Source organism: Sminthopsis crassicaudata, chromosome 3 (genome assembly GCF_048593235.1).
Source record: "Sminthopsis crassicaudata isolate SCR6 chromosome 3, ASM4859323v1, whole genome shotgun sequence".
NCBI lineage: Eukaryota > Metazoa > Chordata > Mammalia > Dasyuromorphia > Dasyuridae > Sminthopsis > Sminthopsis crassicaudata.
In genome coordinates, this window is record NC_133619.1 from 198,509,900 (window position 1) to 198,534,043 (window position 24,144).

General features: G+C 37.3%; 1 protein-coding gene and 1 long non-coding RNA gene across 2 annotated transcripts; one reads left to right on the forward strand and one right to left on the reverse strand.

The window, feature by feature from the left end:
* Window positions 1-1,175: 1,175 nt before the first annotated feature.
* On the forward strand, window positions 1,176-14,605 carry LOC141560954 (uncharacterized). The gene is made up of 3 exons (XR_012487915.1): window positions 1,176-1,649; window positions 7,102-7,223; window positions 10,215-14,605. It is a non-coding gene; the product is annotated as an uncharacterized LOC141560954 (long non-coding RNA).
* A 1,088-nt stretch (window positions 14,606-15,693) lies between these two features.
* On the reverse strand, window positions 15,694-23,858 carry LOC141559425 (uncharacterized). The gene is made up of 4 exons (XM_074297307.1): window positions 23,840-23,858; window positions 22,890-22,986; window positions 18,741-18,833; window positions 15,694-18,347 (listed from the first exon to the last, which is right to left on the reverse strand). Exons 3-4 carry the CDS (start codon window positions 18,802-18,804, stop codon window positions 15,712-15,714), a joined length of 2,700 nt encoding a protein of 899 aa, XP_074153408.1. The 5' UTR covers window positions 18,805-18,833; window positions 22,890-22,986; window positions 23,840-23,858; the 3' UTR covers window positions 15,694-15,711.
* Window positions 23,859-24,144: the final 286 nt, after the last annotated feature.

Consider the following 24,144-nt stretch of genomic DNA (forward strand, 5'->3'; position numbering starts at 1 on the left):
ATCACAAGAACGATAAAAATATTTTTAGAAAATTGAGCTACTGGCTACTTTAAAGAGGTTTGTTTAGTAGTATAGGTATGAATTATCTGAAAGATTCTCTTTGGTTCCCCATTTCATTGCATTTACATACAGTATGTCATATGTATATATAGTGAGAGAGAGTATGTGTGTATGTTCATATATATGTGTATGTATATATATATATATATATACATACACATATATATGTACATATATCTGAACTAAAAGTAAATAGATTAAAAATACAAAATGGATCATCACCTCCTGAGAAACAATATTGACATGCAAGGAAGATTTCATGTTGTCCATGTGAATTTTTAGTCCCTAGAGATATATTACTGAAACCAGAAATGTACATATCATATTTCAAATTATTCTTATATAAATAATATTCAACATGAACCTAGGGACTTATTTTAGATATTTGTCTAAAATATTTTATGAAACTTTTTCTTCAGTAAGCTGCGTCCTTTCCAACCTTACATGCATTTTTTTTTTTTTTTTTTGTTCTTACAAAAGCATTGCAAGTATATTCCAACTTCAAGTTCTGTTTGCCTCTAGTCTTTGTTTGAGAACTGATCCCCTAGGATATTTTGATAGGACAACTCTTTAGTGACTGAAGGAATAAGGCAATAAATCTTGTCAGGATTCTTTGAAAATTTAGCAATTCTTGGCTCCCCACATTTTTTTTTGATCCTTCCTTATAACAATCTAGTAAGGGGTGCTACTGTTATCAACAGTTTAAGATGAAGAATCTGAGTTTGAGGGAGATCCCTGTGCCTAGGAACAGAAATCTTATAAGCGATTGATTGAGACAGAAGTTAAATTAAGGTCTTCTTGACTCCAAGACCAGCAATATCTACTAAGCCACCAAGTTGTGTTATTAAAGAGATTTTGTCATTGGAATATACTACAGATCACTGGATGGAATGAGGAAATAAATTAGAATTTGGGAATAGATTATAATCTAAATAAACTGTAATTATGAAGTCACCAAATCTTCACTGCTTATGGGGAAAATCAAGATAATAAGCTATATATAGTTACTTTAAGATTTCCTCTTGGGAGAGTTTTTGGCAATTCTATAATTCAATTCTATGATTCAATTCTTAAAAAAAAAAAAAAAAAAAAAAAAAAAAAAAAAGCAAGACATTGGTCAGTTTCCTGGGGGATCAGGAAGGAGTTAACTACCGATTTCTTTGTCCTATCCTTTCTTATCCCCCCATTACTAAAAAAAAAAAAAAAAAAAAAAAAAGACTTCATCTTTCTAACTCATTAACTCCTCCACTCCTACTTCTTGGCTCCTTAGGGATCATTCTGGTGATATAGCTGAACCTATAGCTCTTATGTAGGATTTCCTCCAAAAAGTAAAACAGTACTTAGTGTACAACATAAATTAATTATAGGAAGAGTTATTCCTACACAGAAAATAAATGCTTAACATAAGTTGTAAAGTATGGGTTAGCTCCCTGGAGGGTTTCAGGGTCAGCCAAAGTCAGGATAAATTAAAGTCCTTGATCTTTAGGAGGAAGAAGTGAAGGAGGTAGACAAACTGCCATGAGGCTTGCCAAAGATCTCTCCTGGATCCTAGAGTCCTGAGTCCAGCCTGTCTTCTCTTCCTTCTGCTGGTAAGTGACTCTCTGGTCCCTCTCTTTCTCTGTCCTCCAATCCTTGCCACCAAACATTCAGCAAGCCCCCAACAGTGAGAAGAGCCATTTTTCCAAACATATGCTAATAGAATCATTGTCTCATATCAAATAGGTAATTAGCCTTAAGTGCTTAGTTATCTGATTCAAGCATATCTTTTTGGAGTTTCAGCCCTCTACACACCATAATACTTAAATTGAATTCCACAATTTAACATAGCCACTGTCATAATTGGCTGAAAAGCTGGTACTTAAAATTTTATCAGAACGTAAATTATTGCTAATTAAGCAGTTTTCATTTCACCCAGGTCTTATCTAATCCACACATCTCTTAGTACATGTATTGTGGTAAAACTTTCCAAGTTTAGGCCAATCCTCTGGTCAGTGCCTGTTCTTTCAAAAAACTGAAGCTGTTGCTAGCTATTCAGTTCAGTACCACCTCTAGATGTCTAGAATTTATGAAGTCACCTCCAACCCTGGATACATTAATTTTGATTTTGTCCTTATTCAGCTAATATCAGGAAAAGACAATCACAAAAGAAATAGTCCTAAACATAATCTCAGGCTTCTCTAAGTAGGATGAGTGCTTTATTTAGAAGCCACACATCCAGATGAAGGCTAAGAGTGGGAAAACTAGGGGGTACATGTGACAATAAGACAAGCTGCTAAGCCCTTTTTTTGTTTTCTGGAAACTACCTGAAAAAGTCCCTATGTGATACTCAGCTAGAAAGGAAGAGAGAGTGTGAGAAAATTGTTGCTCTCTTTCATAATTATTAACTCATTTGGCAGTCTCCACCATCTCAAAATGCAAATCCTTTCACTTAAGTCAAGCAGGATCCAGAGCTACTACTTGGACAACTGGAATCTACAATACTACCTCTAAATGTTTCATGTGATGTCCCCTAGAGGACAATTCAAATTGGTTGTACCATGTTTTCTGACTTGTGCATTAAACCAAAACTCCTTAAACTGTGAGTCACAATACTGAATGTGGAGTTACAAAATTATAATTTATTATCAGTAAATGTTTGATTTATACACCTATTTCACAAACTTATATGACTGGGACAGTATAAACATTTCTCTGGTGAGAGTATAGTTGTATTTCTCTCTAGGTAACTCCACTTCAATGCTGTCTTTCCAGAAGGAATGAAAAATTTATAAGAAAGAAATACTGAATTAAAAAAGAAATTCCTAAACTACTTTGAATGAAAATGTGAGTTTCATTGTTGAAAGTATTATCGTACCCAAGTAATACATAACTTTATAAAGCAACTTTAAATGTTTTGAGTATGTGAACTATCATTCTCAATGAAGGAAGAATTTTTATCTAGGACAAATGAGATAAACTTTTTTTTTTCAGTTGAGAGCTAAGAACAAATAAAAGAAACACTTCTGTTTGAAATGGCTGCAGTACTAGACAATGAACTAAAATTACAAGCTGCTAAGATGGGTGGCAGCTGGCTTAAAGTTAAGTCATTAATGGGAACAGTTAAATTTCCTTGCTGAAGAACTTGCTATGTACTATCTTTCTTAATGGCTTTTCTTTCTATCACTAATAATATGGCATAACTCCAAGCTATTTAAAAAGAATATCCTTTCTCACTCATCATTGAATGACTTAATTTTAAACATTTTTTTTTTAGTTGACTGGGGAGCTGTATGGTAATATTTCAGCTCATTTTCATAGCCTAACGTACTGCAATTAACACTTTTCCAAGGAGAGATTCTAACGCTTCACTGTTACCCATGCCAGCATGTCTCACATCTGAGTGTAATGCCTAGTGGAAATTTGAGAATGTGATTTTGAAACAAAGCATTCCTCACTGTATTGATTAATACAAAATTGAGAGAAATAATTTACTTTGAACACTGTTTGTACTTCTTTAAACATTTCATTTTTTTGTTTATAACAGCAAATATTTTTTAAAGCTTCAATGATACCACCAATTTTTACAAATTGTAGTTATTTCTTGATATACCTCACTCCTGTGGATCTTCTTTTATAACTAAGAAGTTAAACAAAGTTCATCAATGCAATGACCAGGTTTCACAGTATGTTCAATACTTCTTACTTGTACTCCTCTACTTCTCTATTAAGAAGAAGGAAATGTGTTTCATAATGTCCTCAGGTTTCAAGACTTAACAAATATTCTGAAAGGGAATTATTAGGAGGACATACATAGCTAGTGGTGCATTATAATTAAGTATTCAAAGGAACTCCTTGCTGTTATTGCACTGCAGTACTTCCCATGGAACTAGGCATGTGATTTGGTCCCTTTCTATGGGACATATTCTCTGGCCTTTTAAAGAAAGACATGTGCTTTGGTTTAACCTTACAACTGTTTATCAATTCCTATAACTGGGAGGGTTAGATTGAAGACTATTAATGACACCTCTGAAGGCGGTTAGAGTTATAAAGAATGTAAAATGACAAGTAAGATAGAACATTAGTTAGAACATATTGCAAAACAAAAAAAAAAAAGTTACAATAGTTATTGCCTCTTAAGTGGTTCACCTCTCCAGGTTGCTCCCCTATGACTACAGACAGGCATAAAATGCAGATCCAAAATTTATACCTTTGAATGGTGCATTCATTCTATTCATTGGTTCTCATGTCCTCAATAGAATCATGTTACATAACAATAATAATGCAATAGCCACTTTGAGAAACCTAATATTCAATGAGCAAAAAGAATGTGATTAGCAACAAATTCAGCACTTTGAAGTTTATAGGAAAGAAAACTTTGCTGCATTAAGTAAACATGCAATTAGTCAGAGATGGGTTTTGTACAACAGTCAAACTGTCCATCTACCCTTTTATAGAAATAGATCTTCAAGGGATGTCAAAAGAAAATCTCTTGTAAAGCTAGAAAAGTAGATAACAATAGCTTTTCTTAGCAAAGTACTATATACTGCCTTTTCAACAGTAGCAAGCAGAACAGTTACTGCTAGGTTGTGGGTGTTCCCCTCAGTAAATATAGTTATATCTAATTATTATGGAAGATTAAAATCTGCAGCGTGTAGTGACTATTTTATGTTAAAAGTGCACCAGCTGTAGTGAAGGCAGCTTACTGTTCACATTCTCATTCACCTTTTTTCTCTGCCCCCTGCATTTATTTTTTAGTAATGGCATACAAAATTAGAAATAGGTGTAAGCACTGAGCAAAATAAAATTCTTCCAGTATCCCATAACCCCAGTAGGACTTGCAACATGTTTATAGTAGTGGGAATAGGGAAAACTTGAATTTTATTAATCCTTGTTTTACTTGACCACGCCTGTCCTAGTAACTTTACAGTATATTCTAGTTTTTGCACCTTACTGGGGGTTTATTGTCCATTTCCTTTTGAGGAGAATATTTTGCAACTGGTCAAAATGTTACTGTAGCAAAGGCAAATCAACAGCCATAATATCATCAATAGAATATGTCCACAGACAACAGGATTGTATTTAAATGGAGACTAAGGCATATAATTGGACTGTATATATCCCAAGGTAGCATCTGCCCATGCAAGTGATCTTGTATAATTCCTAATAAGCAACTGATCCATTGGGTTTTTTACTCAGGCATGAATTATTAAAAGAACTATGAGTTCATCATGTAATATTTATCCAAGTCTAGAATTGTTTCTTGGTTCATTTTCTGTAATCTTCACCAGTCTCTGTGATGGTGGGCAGGAAATGGATATCCACTGAGCTCCCCAAAGGAGAACTTTTACCAATAGCATTTTGACTGAATTCCCTCATGGTAGTTTGCAAGGCTGCCTCTAGTAATAAATCTCTTTCTATAATAGTTTCAGGAACTATTGCAATCTACAGAAAGATCTTGATGCGGAGGAGGGCAAATGCATGATTGTAACATCAATTGAGCTCTCTTTGTTGGAATTACAGTGCCTTTGGAGCTATCAATATAAAAGACCAGGGTATCTATGTGTATATCCATGAACCAGGGTTATAAGAGTCTGGGGGATTAAATTGTAAAATAACGAGAAAAATGGGAAGAGTCTTGTGAAACAGTTTTAAGTGTGAAACAGTTAAGAGACTTGAATAGATTGAATATGTGGAGCTGATGTAAAAGAATAGTCAATACATTAAGAGTAACTATGATCCTAGTGCACTGGTCTTATTATGGTTTTAATGTGATCAAGAGAGTAATATCTAGTTTGAAATAAACATGCAACAAATTCACAATCATTATTCTTTTCGACAAAAGGCAGGTTTATTTAAGGAAAGAAGTTATAGACAAAATGAAGAGATAAAATAGGCATCAGAAGTGGCAAATATAAAATAGAATTGGAAGAGCATGTAGTTAGCAAGGAAAAAGACGCATTCCTCAGGGGAACTTGCAGATAACCAGGAGAAAGGAAATACTTCATGAGGTAGAAATAAGCTATTGACTGGTAGGTTAGACTAAGCAGAGTTAGTTAGAGTGAGGAGAAAGGCGCCATTAAAAGGAAGGTACTATGAGGGAGAGAAAGAGAGAAACTTCATAGTTGGCTTAGTCCTGAAACAATTTAGCAAAATTTTTCATCATGATTAGATCTTTCATAGGAGAAACCCTTGGAAGTTTTTCAGAGAAATCAGAGAGGAAACTTAGGGGGAAGGATCAAGAGCTAGATGGAATGCATTCAGCAAACCAGGCTCCAGATATAACTAAAGATATGCTAATCAATATCTCAAAAAGTTGTTTTGAAGATACTCAGAGATTGAGGGATAAACAATAGGTGTTGCTAAAGAGTTCTTCCATAGATAATGTAGGATTTGGTTATATCTGATAATTGTCAGATGGGCTTCTTGACAAGGGAAGATAGTTCACATCAGTTCATTGCACATAATATTCAGCTTTATGCCCCTCGCCTTTCACTGGCTGTATCTCATACCTGGAATATTCTGTCTTCTCATCTGTTATCTTTTGGCTTTCCAGGCTTCCTTCAAGACTGAGCTCAAGACTTATCTTCTTCAGGAGGCCTTCCTGACCCACTCCCCACCATTCTGTCTTTTCCATCTAAGAATAGCCCCTGTTTAATTCCCTTCCTTCCTTCCTTCCTTCCTTCCTTCCTTCCTTCTTTCCTTCCTTCCTTCTGATGCAAATTGTGTCTCCCTTGACTTTTGGAGGGAAGCAATGGGGGTGAACTCTGAGAAACTCTTGTAGTAGAGGACTGTGCTCAGGGAATCAAAATAAGTGGTATCATTCAATTGGAAATCTTGGCAGGGACTCTATTGAGTTGAAAATTAGTTCAGGACCACTCCCAGTAGTTTATTCAATTGGAGATCTTGGTCTGATAGCTCAAATTGCTCCCCAGCCCCCAGGCCAAGATTTACTCATAAAACAAGGGTCTGTAAACACACCTTTTGCTAAATTCTTCATTAGGAATTTGCCTGCTAAGAAAGCCTCCTTCTTAGTGAACAATAAAAATCCTTTTTTTGCCACAGATTTCTGGGTTTGCAAATTCTTTCACATTGAACCTGCTTCTCTGAGTAGAGGGGATCTCTCCTCCTAATCCCACACCTCAACATTTGGTGGCTTGATATGGAAATGCCTAAATGCATCTGAGGTAAGCCCTTCTTTTCTAGTGGTCCATTCTATAGCAAGGATAGCCTAAATGCCTGGAAAAATTTTGGGTTCTCTGGGGCTCCAAGTCCAGCGGAATTCTCTGCCCTGGGATGCCTGGGTGGGAATTCCTGTGACTTGACAAAAAGTCCCCTTAATCAGGGAAAGTTTTTGTCATATCCTTCTCTCTCTATATAAACACCTAAAGAGAATCAAGAGCTATAGAATTGAAAAATCTGGGGCTTGTGACAAAATGGGACAGCTCATTTTCTCCATTCCTAAAGATTCTTCTTTAGGCTATCACTTAAAAAACAGAAACAATTCAGTTTGAAAGATCTCAAGACCAAAATTTTGCAATGCTGCCTAGCCTCAATATATCTTGGAAAACCAGGAAAAATGGCTTATTCATGGCTTAGGTAATTACAGCACCATCCAGCACAGCTTGATTTGTTTTGCCAAAGGCAAGGCAAGTGGACTGAAGTTCCTCATGTTCCACCCTTTATGTCCTTATCTCAAGATTATAAATTAAGACAGCCCTGCAAAATACTGCTGTTAAAATATATTGCAGGATAACTGAGGGTAGAACTTCTAGATGACACCCTCCTTTTCACTCCTTTAGGGACACAAGAAGATTCTGCTCCCCATTGAAGGAGGCTTGAAATCCTTTCCAAAACTATCTTTTTATCAAAAACAGTACCTTGGGTCCCACAATACCCAATCCCTCTCCCCTCCTAAACCAGATTCTGAGGCCGCCCATTCCTTAGTCCTTCTCACACAAAGAATGGGACTCCCTTTTCTCTTCTCCAAAAGCCTGATTCAGCCACATCTACTCAAGATCGTGATCTAGCCACTCCTTCTAAAGTCTGTTTCCTGAGGGAAGTAGCAGACTCTAGGGGAGGGACACTCTGAGTATAAGTGCCCTTCTCAATGACAGATTTTTCCCAAATTAAGGAGAAATTGGGCCAGTACTCTGAGGACCCAACCAAGTAAATTGAGGGGCCATTGCCCTCCAGTTCTATCTTTCCTGGGGAGATGTTAATATCATTATCTCTTTCTGTTGTACCATAGAGGAGAAAAAGAGAATATGAGATCTGGCCCAAAAGTTTGGGGATGACATGGCTATCTCCTCCTTTTCTGGTAGATACCCCCAAGGAGTGATAGCTATGCCTGTCTCAAACCTTGGATGGAACTACCAAGAAGAGAGTAGAGATAGAGAAGGGACCACCTCTTAGCCTGCCTCACTGAAGGCATGAAGAGGGGAATTAAGAAGCAGGTTAATTATGACAAATTTAGGGAGACCCCCCAAGAAGGAGTTCAGGAAAATCCTGCCCTCTTTCAGGGCCACCTTGTAGAGGTTCTAAGGAAATACACTAATCTGGACCCTACTTCTTTAGAGGGGACCACTGTCCTTGGCATGCATTTTATTAACCAATCTGTCCCAGATATATGAAGGAAAATGCAGAAGTTAGCCTTTGGCCCCCAAACTGCCATGACCCAGTTTTCTGAAGGGGCTTTTGGAATTTTTAACAGCAGCAGAGGAGGAAGAAATAAAGAGTAGGCCCACCTCTTGGCTACTGCTATTTCCAGGAAACACAGAAATTTGTGCTTTCAGTGTAATGGGCAGGGACATTGGGCATGCAACTGCCTTCGAAAGAATGCAACATGGAAGGACACTGGAAGAGGAACTGTCCAGAAAGGGGTAGAGCTGCTGCCTCAAGCCTCGCCCTCCAGTCTCCTCAGGACCAGAAGTAATGGGGCTCAGGGTTTAGCCAGGTGCCTCCTTACTTGTAAAGGACACCAAAAGGGAAATTCACTTCAAGCTAAGGGAAATAGGATTGCAGATTTAGCTGCTAAAAATGCTGCCCATTCACCCCTGGCATCTTTAATCTCCCAGTTCCTTGATTCTTACATCTCTTTTTATAGCCCATAAGAACAAACCCTTGCAGAAGAAAGGGGATATACCTTCTTCTTCTGGCAGGTTTCAAACACCTTCAAGCTAACTCTTAATCCAAGAGGCAAGTCAGTAGAAACTTAACTTTGGTCTTCATCAGGCTATGCACTTAGGAAGAAATGCCCTTCAATCCCTTGTGAAATGCATTTTTGTTGGTCACAAACTGGGAGAAACAATCAGACAGATATGTCAAACCTGCCCAATCCTGAAGGAACTATTAAACTTCCCCCTCTTCTGAAGCCTGGTCAGAGGAGAGGCACATACCCAGGGGAAGATTGGCAAATAGACTTTACACATATGCCCCTTTGCAGAGGTTTCAAGTTGTCTTGGGTCTTTATTGACACCTTTACTAATTGGGTAGAACTTTTTCCCTGCAGGACTGAGAAAACTCAGGAAGTGCTTATTAAAAAAAGACCATAGCTCACTTTGGCCTACCTAGCTCCTTACAGAGTAACAGTGGCCTGGCCTTCTCTTTTCAGGTAACCCAAAATGTAGCCAAAGCACTCAAAATCACCACCACTTCCACTCTGTCTGGCGTCTCAGGCTTCTGGAAGGTGGAGAAAATGAATCACACCCTCAAGCAAGCAAACTGTGCTTAGAGACTCGAGAGAATTGGGTGAAGAATCTCCCATTAGGGCTTCTAAGAGTTCACACTTCATGAAGGAGAATATTAACCTGAGCCCCTTTGAACTTCTGTATGGGAGGCCTTTCCTAACTACTGACATTTTTGTAGATCTAGAACAGCATTTGGTCACTCAGTTTGCCACACAGCTTGGTATAGTCCAGAAGGTCTTTTCTGAATATGCAAAAGAGCATTCCCTAAACCTACAGTTACTCATACTCAGATTGCCTCCCCTGTAAATCCAGGGGACATGGTATATTTGAAATCTTGGAAGTCTCAAAGTGCTAACCCTCTAGGAGTAAAGTGGAAGGGACCATATAAGACCATTCTGACTACTCCAACATTAGTCAAACTGGAAGGGTCCCCCAGCTGGACTTCTATTTTTAGGATTAAAAATGCTGCTTCTGTTACCTCTCCTTCAGATATCTCAGAATATTCCTGTGAATCCACAGAGGACCTGAAGTTTCTCTTCTGTAAGACCCCTGGAAAAAAAAAAAAACAAAACTCTGGAGAAAGAAGGGTGAAATTGTATATCTTTCTTTCACTATAATCTCCTTCCTTCCTTTCTCACCCTGAGAACTTTACTCCTAATACTCTCTCTCCAGCTTTCTTGGTGTTATTCTGTGAGCCCTTGCTAGTAGGGAAATAACTTCCTAGTCAGGCTAGGGAACTCTGTAGGTAATGGGGGCGTTCTGAATTGTTGGATGTGCTATCAACACCCCCAAGGCAGCCCACAGATGAGAACTAATGTATTTTTTCCCGCAAAGGTTTCAAAAGTTGCCATTTCCATCCTGGAGGCCACTCCATTTGTATTAGCTACCTCTCCCCCCAGGAGAACTACTTTGACCTGACAATCCCATCTTTTCTTACTGGGAAAGATCTCATGCTTACATATTACCACACACATACCACAGAGACAGTTGTTGTCATTGTGGCCCATAATGGTCACATTTACATCCCTGATGTGGAGACTCTGACTTGTGCCACCAATACTGTTGGTGCAAGTAAATGGACTCCTCTCAAGTCTGCTGCAATTTCACCTTTGGCAATCTGTACCAGCTGCACAGGTGGGTCAAGGGCTGGATGTACCTATGACTATGGTACACCCCAATAAATTACTATAGGGTATCCATTCCAAGAATATCCTGGCAAACTTACTCATAATGCTACAATACCTTCTTTGAAGCTTCTTCATAACCTCCTGAAAACTAAACATACCAATTAATAGAATGTCATGTAATTAGAATCATTCTTGGGGACAAGCGTTTAGGAAACTGCTACAAAATTTGACCTCAGGTACCATCTGTGCATCTAAGGGATATGTTTTTCTCCGTAAAGTAAGTTCTCCATTCTACTTCAATGTTACTAAGGGGCCTGTTAAGAGGAATGGCTCTGATTGGAACCTCTACCTGTGGTAGAGAGAATTACAGGCTGGGGAGCACAATGGGTCTTGCACTCTAGGCTACCTAAGTGTTCCTTTCACGGTATATACGCCACTGCCTCAAACACTGCCCCCACCCCTTCAAGGAGACAAAGACAGAGATTTTAGGACAATATTCTTTGGTACTTAAAGAAAGGCATAGCAATTCAGATTCTCTGGGTGGGATAGTTAGAGCATGAAAACAACTTCTCCAACTTGACTGCCACAAAACTTCACACTCTCTCCAGGAGATCCAAGAATCTTTGAATTCTCTTGCTTACATGGTTTTAAATAACTGAATGGCCTTGGATTAACTCCTTGCCTCAAGGGGAGGCGTTTGTGCCTTGGTCAATTTATCCTGCTGTATGTACATCAACAACTCAAAGAAAGTTGACCTTCCTCCTGAGAGAATCTTAGAGAAAGCTGGTTAGATGCAAAACATTCATGGAAAACTCCTTACATCCCCCCAGTCTTCCTTGGGGTGGGGTTTCTGGTTATGGTCTCTACTAACCCTTGTACTAACTCCACTTTAATTATTATTTTTTACTCATATTTGGCCCCTACATTTTTAACCTGCTTGTGAGATTTTTTTTCTCTAGGCTCCAAGCTATGAACTTTCAACTGCTTGTTCAGCCCGAAGATCATGGGACAACTGACTTGGACACACAATATCCCTTAAATGCTGCAGTTGCTGTCTTCAGATTTCACACTTCCCTTCTTGGCCTGAATCCCCAATGAATGTAGGGATAACACTACAACCCTAGTCAGCTTGAAGCAACTATAGAAGATGACACCTTTGTCCCATTACCCCAAATGAATCTGGGGTCACTTCTTGGGAGGAAGTGATGTAAATTGTGTCCCTTTTAACCTTTGGGGCAAAAGGCCCCAATATAAACCGTGGGAGGAAGGGTGGTCCTGAGACTCAAACCCTCCGGATCTCTGGGAAGGACCCACCCTTCTGTCCATAAGGGCAACTCCCAGATAAGTAATCTCATTCAATTGGAAATCTCTGCCAGAGACATAGCCAAGGCCCTCTATTCAGCTGGAGATTAGTCCCTCATTCATCTGGAAATTGGCAGTGGCTTGGAGCCCAAAGAAACCCCAATATATCTAGCACTGTTTGCTGAAATATTTTACAAAAATAATCCTAACAGTATTCTTTGCCTACTAAGAAAGCTGTCTTCTTAATGTAAATAAGTCCCCTTTTGCCATAAACTTCAGGTTTGCTTTTACAAAGAATCTGCGACATGGCCAGAAGGGATCTCTAAATCCTCAATTCTCACACCTTATCAAAATCATGAATTTTTTTTTCTGCTTTATGTGAGTGTAGAGGGAAAAATCTATAACCAGGTAGTCATTTCCTCTTTCCTGCTATATCCTTAAATATACCAAACCTTTACTGTTTTCTTCTTTTATACTCTATATCAGGGAGGACCAAAATGCATGTCTTTCTGCTTTCTCTTAAAATAAAAGAAGTTATACTCAAGTCTTTTGGAATTATGGTTTGTTGACACCATAACCCTGGGAGATAGTTGCTATTACTATACCCATTTTATAGATGATCAAACTGAGGCAAACAGAAATTAAATAACTTTCCCACACTCACACAACTAGTAAGTGCAAGAGGCTGGATTTGAACTCAAGTCCTTCTGACTTTAGGCCAACCAGATATATAGATATATATCATTACCTTTCACAGGGTAATCACCGGGAAAGCCTGGGGGATAGGAGGGTGCAGAAAGAAGAGTAGGATAAGGGAAGGAAAAACTTGATGTAAAAGTTGGGACTTGAGCTGAGTGTGGAAGGAAGCCAGGGAAGCTATGAATGGTAAAATCGATACTTAGCCACGAGATTGATGAGATCCTGGGTAACCAGGTGGGGTTAGCAGAGAAAGCTTGAAGTATTGATAAGATTATGATTATGATTATAATTAAAATATAATACTACTTCTGAAGCAAGCAAAGAAAGGCACAGATGGGGATCAATTCAGTCTTACAGTCCTACCCCTGTGGAGGTCTTGGGAAACACCATCTTACTACATTCAATCAGAAAGCCAAGTTATGGTGTCAAATCTCCAAGGTTAAATTTCCCCTATAAATCTGTTCATAGCCTTTATACCATTGTTTCTGAATCCCTTTTGGGTTAACCCGCCACAATGCTCTGCTTTGTGATGTTTTCTTACCCCTCCCCCATGCTTAATAATGTCTTTCTTCTTGTTATAGCTAACTCTTTTAGGGTGCTAAATCCTCTATGGAGATAGCCTGCCAGTCAATATTTATTGTCCCTGGTGTCTATTATACCTTTTCATTTTGCCTGTAACCTCTTCTTACAAATAAAAAAAGGCATTGTGAAATCTTCACACGTGAATTGCTAGCAAACTCCATTATTTAGTGCCAGACCCCAACATTTGAGACCTCAACCTCACCAATGATGAGGAAATAGAAATAAGATTTAATAATGAAATAGAGATGTGAGAGTGTAATATCATTGATAAGAGTGAGATTTCAAAAAGGAGGTTTTAAGTGGAAAATACTGAGAATTGTTTAAGATGTCCACAGGACATCCAATCCAAGATTTTAAAAAGTAGTTTGTTATAAAGGACATTTGGTTATGTAGGTTAGGAGGCACTTTAAAGCTAGATATATAGATGAGTATCTTCTGCAAATAGATGATAATTGATGATAATTGAACCCACTGGAACTGATAAAAGGAAGTAAGATGGTGTAAAGTAAAAAGATGAGGGTACCCAGGAGGGACTGCATGTCATAATAAAGAACCTTCAAATGAATAAAAGCTATGGATTTTCTTAGTTTTAAAAAATTCTGAGCCATATTTTAGGTTACTTTCAGAATTCATCTTGTGACAATAGCAGGAAATCTCATGATAGGGAAGGAAGGTGGAACACTAGTATCAGCATTTGCAGAAGGAGGGCCATATGTAGTCAATGGGGATACTGTTAAGGTATGTTAGGATGATCCCTGGACTTGTCTTTTTGAATTGCTATATTATCCAGACATACTAAAACCAGAATGTGCAGGAGGCCCTGAATATATTAAGAATGACCTTCTCTCCACTACTCTCATCAGATGATATAATTTGTTATTTGTATCATGAACTGAATTCCCGGTGCCTCTTTGAAAAACTGCTTATGCAGCTGCATAACCCCTAGAGAGAAGCAGATCATCATACATTCATTGTCTAAAAGTTCCCAAAGGAAAAGAATGCTGCTTATATGATCACCTTGCTGCTCCCCTTTGGGAAGGATTTTTTTCTCCACCTTCACTGCACTTTACCCTTCCCATGCTGCACCTGAAGATTTGTGTTTATTCCTTCCTTCCTTTGTTGTATTGTTATAAATATGCAAACTTCAGTATGGATTGTAAACTCTTTGGATTCCACGTGTATATTCATTCCTCTTATAATAAACCTAGTATTTATGTAAATTTTGTGAAGTTGTGATTTCTTTTGATAATAGTACAGATTTTAAAGAAAGCTATTGGATGCAGTAATCAGAAAAACTCTGGTGAGATCCTTGACTGTTAGCGTGAATATCATGTCCTGATACATTTCATTTGGGTTAATTAAATGGCACACTCTATTTTAAGGCAGAAGAAGAGCTATGTAGAATTTATTATGATTTTTCAAGTGTCAGATATGGTTTATACCATTATCATATGTGAAAATGATAAACTGTTTCAATGTTTAAATTTGGGGGGAGTATGAGTTTGGAGTTGTGAGGTCTTCATAGTACCTTGGAACTTCAGAAAAATAATGCATAGAAATGAAATGGGGAGGACTTCCTCTTTACCTCAGTGATTAGGTTTGTTAGGTTAGATGTAAAACCAATTCCAGTAGATTACCCGAGGTATACTTGCTCAATAAGAAATTTAGAATATGATTTCATATTTCAGTGACCTCTACCTAAGATTATATTGTTTAATTTAGTTTTAAATTTGGGTTGAGAAGACCCCAGTTTGAATCTAAGTCTTGGTTCTGCCAATTACAAGCTTTCTGACCTTGACTATTTAACCACAATTATACCCTTCTGTAATTGAGCTTCAAATCAAACTTTTTATAACAAGTTATGTTTTTGTGTTTTAAAGGAGGCATGATTGAGATTAGAAAAGCCAATATAAGCAGAATAAACACCACAGATTTTTACTAAAACTTTGGGGAGAAGTAGGAGGAAGTAAGAACATACCAACTATATAATACTTTGATTAAAATAATCAGTCTTTGAGGAAGGCAGAGTTTGATGCTTTCTTAAATTTTAAATTTAGTGTGACTACAGTTACTAGAATATGGTATACAGACAGATTTTAAAGGCTCTTCTATCTTTGGGGAGATGCATTACTAGCCACCTTATAAGTCCAAAGGAGAGAAAATAAAAACAAAAACAAACAGGGTTCATTAATTTTTCAATTGATTTCAAAGAATAACAGAATAAAGACAAGTTTCAAAGATGCACAAAAAGCTAATTATTTTAGAATGATGGTTCTTTAATGTGCAATTCTCTTATTTTTAAGTCTGTCTAGTAGAGATCTTACAACCTCCTCATTTCTACTTCCTCCTTTTGTGGGGGTGCTGAAATTCATGGACATTTTTCCTTTAAACTGTTTATATCCAGATCTTTTTCTCCCACATAGTTGATCACCTTTAGCAAGTATAAAGTCAAGCCAGGTCATCCGTTTAGGTAACTGATGATCAATTTGTGAAGTAAAGGGCATAGTGTAAGGATAGGAAGATGAAGCTGCAGGTGAAAAGTGAGAGGAGTCCCAAATGTTGCCTGTATTTGATTGGGGAACTTGGAGGATATATTTAATACCCATCTCACCCTTAGAAGTTGGCATAGGACTTGGCATAACCACCAATTGTGCTCCATGAGGATCTTTCATCCCATTTACATGGGGACAACCATATGGAATCCAGGAAGCACAAGCTAAACAGATAGTATATCTAGTTGATAAATGTGAGTCAGGTTGAGTATTATGATATCCCCTCATCCGCCTCAGGAGAATTTGCTTTTGGATATCATTTTTTATTTTCTCCCGGGGAATAGAATTGATGATACTGTTGAAAAATTCTCTGGAGATAGTTCCGTCACCCTCGATAGCATGTATTGAATGTTTGAAGGACTTTTTGGGCTCTCTCTGGCTTTCTTGGAGCTTGTGATTAAAGCCAAAGGAAATATCTTCAGCTGGACAGTGAGGATTTAATATAACCTTAACCTGGTCTTTCAAGTTTAATGGAGTTATCTGGTGGTCAGATCCTGGGGAAAGTGTGTGATGGTTTTCAAAATTTAGTGTATCCTCAGACTTCTTTTTCATATCTGTTGGAAAGGTATCTCTATAACCATCCTGGTGGTCAGGATTAAGTCTAAGGATATCCTGACGCTCAGCAACTAAATGAGCCTCTGGTAGATGGTCAGAACTTGAAGATGTAGTGCCATGGTCAGAGACTGGTGTAGTCTGTTCCAATTGGTTGGAAACTGGTGAAGGCTGATCCTGGTGGTCAGGGATCTTTTCACCCTTGGCTGTCTGGCTCAAGCTCAATGAAAGTGTGGCCTGGTGTTCTGAGTCCTGTTTTGGCTGTACCCAATCATCAGACTTTGGAGAAGCCTTAACTTGGTGATTGGAATCCAAGATAATTTTGGTCCTGTCATCTAAATTTCTTTCATTCTCACCCTGGTGATCAGTCTCTGGAATAGCTTCACCCATGTCACTTATTTTTGAAGCAGCCTCACATTGGGAAAGGGAAGTATGTAAAAATGTTTCCTTATGGTTTAAACCTAATGAAGTCTCATCAGTGTGACCCACCTGTATTTCAGGAGTTTCAAAATGTTCCACGGCAAGTAGTTTCTTGGTCTCATTGTCTGGAACTGATATTGGCTCATGTTGGCAGGAGGTGTCTGATAGTGTTTTAGGTTGTGGGTTGAGGTCTACTGTAAAATTAGATATATGTCTTGGGTTTGATGGCATAAAAAGCTTTTGACCAGGATTTGGTTGATGTGTAACCCAGTAGTTGAGTAAAACCTCAGCTGGATGTTCAGGACCCACTGAACTTTTAACTTGTTGATCAGAGACTAATAAAACTTTAGCTAGATTGTAGGGTCCTGGTGAAAATGTACATTGTTGATTAGTGAGTTTTGATGATTTAAATGTTTCCTTGACCCAGTTGTAATGGGATATCAGTGGAGTCTCAGTCAAATGTGTGTTAGGGCATTGTAAGGACATTGAGGTAGTTTTGAACCAATCTGATCCATGTTTGGGTTGCATAGTTGTCACTCTGGCCTGATGGTTTGGGATTGGGGTTAGCAAAGTCATAGCCATTGGAGCCAAGGGAACTGGGGAATATTCTGATGGCATAGTTATGGGCCTAAGCTGGTGGCTGGATTGTGATGACAGTATAGTTGTGATCTTGGGGTGGTTATCTGAGTTTGAAAATGGCATAGCTTCAATCTTTTGCCGTTGGTTGAGGCATCGAAATTGGGAAGTTGTGTCCCAGTCCCAATGTCTTGAGCTCAATGATGGTTGAGGATTAAGGCATGGTAATGCTTCAGTTGTCACCTTGACCTGGTAATGAGTATTCTGTGCATATGGAGCTGTAATTCTGGTGTTGGGGTCAGGGAATGATGGAGTTGTGGGCCAACTAGTGAGCAGTGGTTGAGCCTCACATCGATTATGACAGCCTTGGGGAATCTTAGGAAGGTGGTCAAGGCCAGATGAGGTCTTGAAAAGGGGGTCAGGGATCAATGGAGCCTGGGTCCAGTGATTAAGGCCAAAAAAAGGTGTAGTCCAGTATTCAGAGCATGGTGAGGTAATAACTGTGGTTTTACCCCAATTTTTCAAGTGTGTTGAAGGCATAATTGTTGCTTGTGTCTCCAGATGTGGTAATATTACCTCAGGTTCAATATGGGGTAATAACATAGTCGTAGCCTCTTTGTGGCATGATGAGGGTATAGTTGTAGTTTTGCATCGAGGATTCATTGACAACTTGGCTTTACTCTGGCATAGCTTAGCTCTGGACAGAGTCTCTTCATTTATTGATGGGTGAGAATAACATGGTAATAGTACCATCTTTGACTGACGATGAAGACCCTTTTGAGAGAACTGGACCGGTGCTTTTGATGAAGAAACTGTAAATGAGGATAAGGAAATTCCATATAACATATATGGGAAGGAAAACTATAAAATATGGAATAATTATGAAATAAAAAGAGAGTGAGCTCTACCTAATAATAGCATTGCTTCACAATAACCTAATGAGGTTAACAGGCAATGTTTTTTAATCCCCATTCTAATGATGAAGAAACTGTGGCCCAGAGCTATTAAATTATTTATGGGTCCTGTGATAACTGAAACTCAAGTTCAGCGCTCCTATTTTTGGACATCTGGCTGGCACCCAGGACCAATTACAAGGGGAAGGGAATTACAAAAAGTAGGGGTCAATGATTTCCAAGGAGGTAAGAACAGAAATTAAAATAAAAATATGAAGAGGTCATTTGAGATAACTGGAAGTTAAAACTCACCATTTGACAATGTCTTCTGCCTTCTCCCCATTGGTCTGTTGGAAATTTTCCTTTGAGAATACATTAACAAAAGAAGTGAAGAATCCAGATGACCTCATAAAGGCAAATAAATGATTTTCTTTAGAACTTGTCCTATAACCTGTATGAGTTTTTGGCTTTGTTTTTAAATACAGATACTTTTTTCCATCAATGTGATCGCTATTTATATTATAATTGTGTTATGCCATCATCTCTAAACTAATCCTCCTACAAATTGGGATAAGGAAAAATGAGTTATGGACCTTGGGTAATTTAATAGACCTCTAGAATTTCTTCTCACTGTTATAAAAATATATTCTAAAATTTTTGTTTGCATTACATTCATTTATGAATTGAGAAGAAAATGATTGAAAAGAATATTGTTATTTACCCAAAGCTCATTTTAACAAATAGAATACTTCAAAATAATGAAATTCTATTATAAAAAGATGCTCTTTTCCAGTCTTCCATAATCACCTTAATCTGTTTAAAACTAACCCTCTTATAAAAGATGCTCTGAGCTATATGTAAATTTTGAAACACTTTGGGTAATAGAATTGAGTATTATATAAAAGTGGAACTGAAAATTACCCACCTATTTCAAAGGATCATAGATTTAGAGTTAGAAGGAATTGCAGAAGTCATCAAGTTCTATCCTTATTTTTACAAATGAGAAAACAAAGGTACAGAGAAGTCAGGTGACCTGCACAGGATCTGAAGTGGGGTTTAAACCCAGTTATTTCTGTACTATAAGTCCAGTGCTCTATCTACTACTACAACTTATCATAGCCTCCCACCTAGGCATCTTCTAAATTTTTCCACATACAAAATATCCCACACTAAATTTTCACTATCTAGTTCCAATATCTTGAAGTGTTTCTCACAAGTAGCAGGAAGAGTACTGGGATCAGGCACTGGGCCAATCCAAACTGTCTTCCAAGTTATAAATTTCCTCAACAGTAAACAACTAAAGGATAGAAAATATTTTGAAAATATTTTATCTAGAAAAATAGTACTCTTGGTCAATGTCCGAGGAAAAATAGTTGAACTCTTTAGAAAACTATAAGGAGTCCACTAGTTCTAAATTCTAGAAGGGCAGCTATGATGTATCCTTACATCACAGAACAACAGCTGTCCCTTGTCTATCTGCAAGCAGTTTCCATAGCAATCTGTGTAGAGGCTGTTCACTTCAAGGAATACTTGAATTCTTTTGGCACTCCTATGGATGACACAGTGCTCCACGGAAAAACTCAAAAATTTCTGTGGACTCGACTAAATATCTCTTCCCACATCCCCAGAGAACTTTTCAACATAATATTACTAAATCTTTATCTCTTGGTAAGTGTGAAAACCTTAAACCTTTAGCAAGATCCTTAAGTTCTAAACCTCCTGAAGGACCGAATCATCTATTCTTCTCCCATAAAACTCCCCTAACATTTTCCTCCCATAATACTTGTCTGTTCTCAAACTTTACATATGTCTGACATTAAACATTCCCATGGTTTATATGAAATAGTTGATCAATTTTGTAAAGATTTTACACCAAGTAAAGAAACTATCTTCATTGCCCCCTAAGAAATGTTATGAAACCAGAAAGAAAAAAAGACAGCAAACATAGGTGAAAAAAAAAAAAAAAAACAGACAAAAGAGATAATTTATAGGTGATACAATGGTTTGCTTAAGAAAACTCCAGAGATTCAAAGGGAGGGAGGAGAATTAATTGAAACAATGAACATAGCAAAGCAAAGCATAATTCTCTATTCCAATAATAGCAATATTTTCAAATCTTAGAAGCATCTTTTTTCATTTGGGCAACATTCACAATTCTCAGTATTTCTTTTTTTTTTTTAAGATGCCTTTTGTTATTTGCATTAATATTTGCATCCCATCCCCTACATACACCTACCAATAAAACTCAATAAAAAAGAAAAAAATAATTAAGCAATATTGATGAACAAAGAGATCAATGTATTCAATATTTTGCACTGGATCTAAAAACAAAAGGACTCAAGTTCAAATGCCATTTCAGGTACTCAGTCTCTGCATTTAGTCAGTCATTTTGGAATACTAGAATAGTTTACCATTTCCTTCTCCAGCTCATTTTTACAGATGAGGAAACCAAATCAAACAGAATTAAGTGATTTGCCCAGAGTCCCACAGATAAGTATATGAGGGAAGATTTGAATTCAGGAAGATGATTCCTGATTCTAAGTATGCCCTCTATACTGTGCACCGTTTGTGATGTTGGCCACATCACTAAACTTCTTGATCTCATTTTCTTTCTCTATAAAATAAAGAAGAGAAAGTAACTTCTAAAGACACTTCTATGACCTAGCATTTTTCCTTTTTTACCCACAGTAGAGATTCTATATATTTGCTAAATAAATATTAATTCATTTTCATTTACTTTGATAGATGAGAAAATAAATGCATTATGCAGTTCTATGGAACACTGTATATGTATAAAGTAAAAAGAGAAACATTATTTATGCCAGAAATTTTTCCTTCTTGTTGTGGAACTGAATGAGTATGTCCTGTGATTTAGGGAATTAGATTAAATAAGATTTCTGTCCTCCTGTCTTTCTTTGTCTAGGAAATACTCAATTTGCCACTGTATAAAATTCACAAAATCTCACTCACATAGTATCACAGATTTATATCAGGAAGGGATCTCAAGAAGAAATTATCTAGCCTAAAACCATAGGTTAATCCTCACATGCTGAGGCCTAGAGAGGGTAAATTTATCCCCAGAAGTCACAGATAACATTGACAGAGATGGAACTCAGTGGCTCTTATGGCTATAATTCAATATTCTTTCAATAGTAACAAATATATTTATACAGTAGCAGAACTAACTTAAGTCACCGAAGAGTATTAGAAAATAATCCCTTGAAAGAGCCCTATGCATGCAACTATATTTCTAAGTCTCTAGGGAAAAGACTCAGAAACTCACATCTTAGCTGATTCAAATGCAAAGTCACTCTGTAGGAAAATTATAATACAATGGGCAACATCCTCCAAAATTAACTACCAAAAACAGTGCATTTATATTCCTCCTATTCACTAGAAATATCAAAGGGAAACCTCTGAGAAATCCAAAAGCACACAGAATGTAACAATCAGGCATGAGTCTCAAGGAAAATTGTCATATGATATCTGATTTATGTATCCTAAATAAATATTTGCTGAAGACTGGAAAACTCTTTCCTCATAATCTGAGTGTAAACTGCAACTGAGAGAACAAGGACTATTTTTTGTTTCTTTTCCCTGAAGTATTTTATTTTGCCCTTAATGCTAGTTGACTGATTTATTGACTCTTTCCCTGCATACATACATACTCACTCACTTACTCACCTAGTATATACCGAGCCACCTGTGTTAAACTCACATTAAAAATGTATGTGTGTCAGTTGTTTGCATGTTATCTCTCTCCTTGAACTGTAATTTTGCCTTTCCTTGAATTTCTAGTAATTAGCACAGTGACTGCCACATAGTTAGCACTTAAGAAATTCTTGTTAGCTTAAAAAAGTGTGTCTGTGTGTGTGTCTGTGTGTGTGTCTGTGTGTGTGTGTGTGTGTAACATTTAGTTTTCCTTGATTCTCCTTGGATTAAAAGTAAGCCATGGTGGAGTAACAGAAAACCAAATTCAGAAATTACTATTCTTGATCACCTAGAAATCCTCCACACAAAATATCCCAGATTCTTACCTGTGATTAGAATCATAAGAAAACATTGAGAGTTGAAAGGCACCTGAGAGAGATCATCTAGTCCAACTTCCTCAGATTATAAATGAGAAGAGTGAAGTCCAGAGAAGCAAATTTATCTTGTATATTGTCATTTAGAGATAGTAAAGATCATAGTCTCTTATTTTAAAACTGGATCTGTTTCAATTGTATATGTGATCCAATTTTGAGATTTCCTTGGTCTGAGTTCACAGAACAGCTGAAAGGAAGCTCAAGGAACTGTGAACTGAAACTTTCCCTGAAATGCTTTTGAGTACTTTGAAGGTATATCTTTAGCCCTTTCCTTCTCCCATTCTTGCTCCCATCAGAATATGTATCGCATTTCTCCCCGTTTCAAGTGACCCTTATTCCCCCCCTCTACATTTCCCTGACCCCAAAAGTCTCTTACCAACAAAAAATTCAAGAAGAACACAAAATGGAATTTCAGATGTTCCCAAGATCAGAAAGCCCGATTCAATTCTAACCTCAGTGGCAACAAGTTTCCCCTGTAGGAAATAATTCCTTAATTAAAAAAAAAAATCCAAAAACTAAGAAAAATAATCAGTTAATTTAGAAAAATTTACCTTATAGTTAAATTTAATATTTAATATTTTATTGTCCTCAGTTACATGCAAAATAGTTTTTTAAATTCCTTTTTGGTAGAAGAGTAGGCAATTGGGGATAAATGAGACACAACTTGAAAGTATTAAGTACATGAGTTCAGATTTGAACTCAAGTTCTCCTGAGTTCAGTGCTGGTACTCTATCCACTGTGCCATCTAGCTGCCCCAATGTAAAACAATTTTTTATGTTTATTTTTAAAACTTTGAATTCCAGATTCTTTCCCTTCCTCCTCATACCTACCCCTTTAAGAAGTCACACATGATTTTATGCAAAATGTTTTCATTAAAGTCAAAACAAAGAAATATAAAAAAGTGAGAGAGAGGAAAAACTGACAAACAGAATATGTTTCCATCTGTATTCAGATACACTCAGCTCTTACTCTGGGTATGGGTAGTATTTTTCATCATAAATCCTTCAGAATAGTCATGGATCATAGTATTGCTGAGAATAGCAAAGTCATTCACAGCTGATCATTCCACAACATTGCTATTATTTTTTATACAGTACATTTCACTATGATTGAATTAATGGAGGTATTTTTCCAAGTTTTTCTAAGAGCATCCTGCTCCTCATTTCCCAGAGAACAATAATATTTCATCATAATCACATGCCACAATTTATTCAGGCATTTCCCCAATTGATAGACATCCCCTTAATTTCCAATTCTTTGCTCTGAGAAGAGAGCTGTTATAAAAATTTTTGTACATGAGCTAGACACAATTCTTTAGACACCTACCTTGTGTATCAGGACTGATCTTTTGCTCTCTTGTCCTAATAGGTGGCCCTGATATTACTCTGACATCATAGAGCATTAGCTGTTTTGTCTACCAGCAGTCCAAGTAGCCTTGCCCTATTTCTAAACAACCACTTGGCACAAAAGAAATTTAGGGAATATGCTGGGCAGAGTTTGGAAATTATAGATTCCAGCTCTACCTTGAAGAAACTTTAGAAGTCAACCTTAGAAGTTTAACCTCCTTCTTTTATAGAAGAAATGGAACATGTGTAAAGTTGTCCTGCCAATTTCTGGCCTGATCACACACA